Below are 5882 nucleotides of genomic sequence, written 5' to 3'. Positions count from 1 at the left end.
GAACATGGTAAAAGGCCTTTGTTTTAGAGACAAGAAGGCTTTTCCATGGTTTCGATTTTTTTTTCGGTATAGCGACATTATGGCGGACACTTCGGACATTTTTGACACATTTTTGGGACCATTGGCATTTTTATAGCGATCAGTGCTATAAAAATGCATTAGATTACTATAAAAATGCCACTGGCAGTGAAGGGGTTAACACTAGGGGGCGGGGAAGGGGTTAAGTATGCCTGGGTGTGTTCTTACTGTGGGGGGGGGGGGTGGCCTCACTAGGGGAAACACTGATCCTCGGTTCATACATTGTATGAACCGAAGAAAAGCATTTCCCCTGCTGACAGGAACGAGAGCTGTGTGTTTACACACACAGCTCCCGTTCCCCGCTCTGTACCGAGCGATCGCGTGTGCCCGGCGGCGATCGCGCCCGCCGGGCACACGCACGGGAGTCGGGGGCGAGCGGGGGGCGCGCGCGCGCGCCTCCGGCGGCTCGCGTGCGCCCCTAGTGGCGGCTAAAAGGTAGGACGTCATAATACGTGATCTCGCCTAGGAGAGCCACCTTGTGGACGTATTATGACGGTGCGGCGACGGCAAGTGGTTAAGCCAATAATATCCTTCCTGTTGACCATATAAGAAGGTCATACACCTCGTGTCTGTATGGGACTTTTTTGCTTTTTCATGTAGCATGTAGATCTCATCCAGTTATACTGGTGTAACTGAAATAAAGTTATCTTGCTTCTGGAACACTTGAAGTTTGACTGATCACAGGGGAAGAATTATCCTATCATTTTGGTCCTTCGAGCCGGAACCAATGCGTGAAGCCCGGGTCCAATGGTTCTGATCGATCAGAAATCGGTGAGTATCGGATCTCAAAATTCACTGAGAAAATAAGTCCCCCCACTTAACATTAGTGGTCAAATAGGGGGCGATTGCTACCAGGACCCGGATTCAACCATCTGGTTCCGAACCTGCCGTGATCCAGTCCTTCTATTGTGTTTTGGAGGTAAGATACTTTAAATTACATTTTTTTTTCTCTCTCTCTCTAAGTCTATTCTTTTTTTTTTTTTTCTTTTTCTCTGCTTGATTCTGGTTATGAGTTATAGAACAGACATTGGGACTGATTGTATGACATCTTAATAGTCCACTGATGAGTTGTGATAACAGACATTGAGACTGATTGTATAATATCTTAATAGTCCGATGTCACAGGCATTTGGGGCGTTGCCTAAGGTAAAAAAGACGTCACCTGCTGTCCGGGACAGATAAAAAAAAGATTTGAATGGTATACCGAATGTCGAAGGTTGCAGACCCGACAATTTAAGCGCTAAAAGTAGCTGAGTTATCTAAATAGATTGCGAGGCCTACTGTTTTCTTGGTGATCACCTTTTCTCTCTTTATCTCTTTCAAATGGTTAACCTTGCTAACTTTACCATTCTTTTTAACTACAGTACTGCTGCACACACAGGTTTTAACAATTTTTTGTTTTCCCCCATTTTCTGTTGAGGCTGTTATATGTTTTACGTGTTTGCAATCTTGTGGTTGAACATTGACCTCACCCCCCCCCTTTGGACATTTGTATTGTTAAGGACTTGTCCGCCTAGACTTGAGACCAGGTCATTTTTTTTTTCTCTTTCCTCTCTTCCTTTTTGTTTGTTTTGTTTGTTTGATTTGTGTCTGTGTTTGTTTTAAACAAACTGTGCTTCTAAAAAAAAAAAAAAAAAGGAGAGAGGGTGATTGGTATAGGAAATATATGTGTGCATAGGTTTCCTGTTTGGGGAATTTAGACTTTGTTTTATATAGATTTTGGTGGGATTTGTATTCTAAACTCAACACTGAAGCAAAAGAACAGAGCACAGGGAATAATTTCTGTAAAGGGATGTATTGTGTGTGTTGCTGTTGTGTACCCAATGCACCATTAGAAGGTGATAAGAAATGTATGCAAACAAAGACCCTAAAATTGTGATATACTGTGCTAAAAGGAAAAGAAAATGTGTTTTTTAGAATAATTTAACTGTAAAAGGTTGCCAGAATTTGGTGACAAAAGCTTAAATTGTTAAGATCAGAGAAGGTGTAAGTTAGAAATGGCGGCATGCTGGCTTGTTGACAAAGAGGATAATTTAATTTGTAGCACCCAGAGACCACCTCCTTATAATGGTCCTCCCCCTCAGGTGCAAGCCACTGCCCAGAGTACCACCCTCCCTGTGACATCCACCCCTGTCAGAGGAACCGCCTCTGAACAAGACCCTGACCCTACTTCCTTAATCTCTCCAGATAGCAGCATGATCTCGGAGCTGAACAGATCAATCCTTGAAACTTTAACTGACGCCATAACCTATACACTAGGTGCCCCTGCAGGTGCCAAGAGATCAAGTAAACCTCCTATTAGGTATGGTGTAGATGATGGTGAAGTATACCCTTTGATAGAAGTCCCAAACCCCAGGGGAGGACAGGCTGATGGGTTGGGAGGACAGCATCCCCTGACAATGACTGTTTTCAGGCCATGGACTGAGAAGGACATACAAAAGGCCACAGAACACATAAAACATCCAAAATTAGGTCCAGTGGAATTTATTGAAAACATAGAGGGATTACGGAACAGTTACAAGTTGAACGGGGTGGAGGTAGAGAGAGCCCTGAGGAGAGTGCTGGGATCAGATTGGGTTTCCGTAAAGGGGGATTGGGACCCTTGCGGCCTAGCAGATGGGCAGGGGCGAAGAGATCCATTACCTCCAGATAGCCCAGACTTAGGAAACAGGTTGACTGCATTACTGAATAGATGTCAGCTTAGATGGATTCAAAGGACTGATTGGCAGAAAATAAATATGACAGTACGAGAAGACAAAAAGAGTGTCAGTGACTACCTAAATAAACTACGAGAGGTTTTTAAAGTGTTCTCCGGGCTCCCCGAAGCTGAGGATGTGAATAGTGCATATCAGCAACAGCTAAAAATAGCTTTTGTAAATGGATTAAAACAGGATCATAAGGATTACATTGTTAAAAATATGGTTATTTACGGAACTGCATCAGTTCTAGATGTTTTACAATATGCTAAACATTCAGAGAAGTATCTGAAAACAATGGGAAACAAATGTGAAAGTAAAGGTTTTTGTGCAAAGTGTTGAAGGAGATGAGGATGTAGAGGAGTACACTGCCGAGGCGGAAACAGAGGAGTCCCATAGAAGGAAGCAGAGGAGGGTATTGCCTCTGTAATAGATACATTTTTACAAACAGGGGTGGTTATTCTGTGTCCTGACAGCCCCTGTAACACCCCTCTTTTCCCTGTTAAGAAGGCTCCGCCTTCCACAGGCTGGAGAATGGTACAGGATTTACAAGCTGTTAACCAGGCAGTTATACCAAGAGCTCCTATGGTACCAGATCCACACACACTATTGAATGATTTGGATCCAGGGAATGAATTCTTCTCTGTGATTGATATCAGTAATGTTTTTTTTTTAGTTTTCCAGTGCACCCTGACCATCAATTTTGGTTTGCCTTCACTTACCGGGGGAAAAGGTATACCTTCACGAGGTTGCCCCAGAGCTATTGTGAGTCCCCCACCATCTTTTCACAGGCAATGTCCACAAACTTGGCTCAATTTGTGCCCCTAGGGGGAAGCCAGCTCCTCCTCTATGAAGACACATTCTAGTGGTGTCTCCCTCAGAGGAGGTTTGTAGGACTGACACAATGGCTCTGTTGTATTTTCTCCATGATCAAGGGCATAAGGTAAATAACACTAAAACTCTAGTTGTGGCAACAGCAGGTCAAATACTTAGGGTATAATATCTCAAAAGAAGGTCGGCACCTGGATGAAGCGAGAATTCGAATCCTCCTACAGGTGTCGAGACCAAAAAACAAATGATGTATTTTTTGGGCATGAGTAATTTTTGTACGGTTTGGATCCCCGGGTATTCAATATTGACCGCCCCGTTGGTCCATGCCTTACATGGTAACCCCATGGCCCCACAGGATGCTATTAAATGGAGTGAGGAAACAGAGATAGCTTTTACTGACCTAAAACAAGTCCATTCTAGTTCATCAGTGCTAGCCTTAACGGAATATGACAAACCTTTTTCAAACAAACAGTAGATTTAAGGGAAGGTCACATGACATCAGTACTTACACAGTCACATGGTGAGCGCCAGAGGCCAATTGCTTACTATTCTACAAAACTAGACAGTGTAACTAGAGCACTTCCACCCTGTGTACAGGCAGTGGTAGCTGCAGCCGAAGCAGGTAAGGCCTCAGCATCTATAGTGCTATATCACCTGCTGACACTCATAGTACCTCATGTAGTATCTGTTATTCTTTTACAACAAAAGATATCACATTTGAGCCCAGCATGACACCTTTCCTGTATGACAATACTCTTGACACAACCTCACTTAACAATACAGAGGTGTACTACATTAAACCCATCCACACTACTACCACCACTCCCTACTGATGGCCATAAACATAACTGTACTGCTGCCATCGCTGAAAAGGTACTGCCTCGAAGTGATTTGAAAGATGTACCTTTATCTAATCCTGACATGACGCTTTTTGTTGATGGCTCCAGTAGGAAAAATCCAGATGGCACAAATGCAACTGGATATGCATTAGTGACACAGGATGAAATCTTGGAAGCCAGGCCTTTACCAAAACATTATTCAGCACAAGTAGCAGAACTTGTAGCACTGACAAGAGCATGCATAATTACAAAAGGAAAATCTGTAACCATATACACAGATAGTCAATATGCATTTTCAACTGTACATGTTTTTGCACAACAATGGAAAAACAGGGGGATGGTGACCTCTAGTGGTAAGCCAATTTCACACACGGACTTCATTCTAGAACTTCTAGATGCAATACAGTTACCAAAAGAGCTTGCAATATGCAAATGTCAAGCACACACAAAACATACAGACCCCATCTCGGAGGGAAATAAAAGAGCAGATGAAGTGGCTAAAATAGCAGCACAAGAAACACATCAAATAATGATAGAACTGGAAATCATAGAGATAGATCATACAGTCCTTACTGATATGCAGCAGAATGCTCCCCCAGGGGAGAAATAATATTGGAAAACAAAAGGTTGCACATTGATAGAGAACATTTACACATCACCTGAAGGAAAACCGCTATTGCCAAAATCCCTATTTAGGTATGCAGCAGTGTTGACACATGGAGTAACTCATGTGTCAAACAGGGGGATGACTGAGATGTTAAGTAAGGTATGTACAGCCTATGGCTTCACAAACTACTCAAAAACTTTTTGTTCTCAATGCATTGGATTTTATTGAATTGTACAAATGTGGAAGGAATAAGGATTGCAGAGAGGTCTACCTGGACTCACCAGTCCCATTGCAAAAAGGTTTTACAGGCAGAGCAGGGTCAGTTGGCGGCAGAGCTCTGGTAAAGTCCGGCTACAAAGGGAGGTTCTGCACAAGGTGGGGCTTATCTCAAACCGGCGAAGAACTCCATTACCTTACCCCCCAGGGCTCTGTAGCTGGTTAGGATGGAAGGGACAGTAATTATCTTGGGTCTACTGGTGACTCTAGGGGAGACGTCTATACGTGGAGGCAGAAAATGGAAAGAGAAGGAACCTCTAGAATGGGCAAGTACGGGGAAGGCCTTGAATTTAACCTTTATAGAAGGAGTAACTAGTACCATTTTAGTTGATTTTTGCTAAATGGTGGACTGTGGGGACTTAACTGAAGCAAGAAAGCTCCAATGGGCAGATAAATATGTTTGTTATATTCCAAGTGGAACTGACTGTTCAGTATGGAACCAGGTCCTGTGGACCACAGCACACCAAGATTGGGGGTACAACATTCTAGGCATAAATGGTTTAAAAGAAAGACTCACCATAACAAAGGCAGCCAATTCTCCCTGTACCCATGGCA

General features: G+C 43.2%; 1 protein-coding gene across 1 annotated transcript; it reads left to right on the top strand.

Moving 5' to 3' along the window:
• The first annotated feature begins 4526 nt into the window (after positions 1-4526).
• On the top strand, positions 4527-5054 carry LOC120941184 (ribonuclease H-like). The gene has a single exon (XM_040354471.1). It carries the CDS (start codon positions 4527-4529, stop codon positions 5052-5054), a length of 528 nt encoding a protein of 175 aa, XP_040210405.1.
• The last annotated feature ends 828 nt before the right edge of the window (positions 5055-5882 follow it).

Source organism: Rana temporaria, chromosome 5 (assembly GCF_905171775.1).
Source record: "Rana temporaria chromosome 5, aRanTem1.1, whole genome shotgun sequence".
Lineage (NCBI taxonomy): Eukaryota > Metazoa > Chordata > Amphibia > Anura > Ranidae > Rana > Rana temporaria.
The sequence above is the reverse complement of the archived record's forward strand: the minus strand, read 5'-3'. Positions and strand labels throughout refer to the sequence as shown.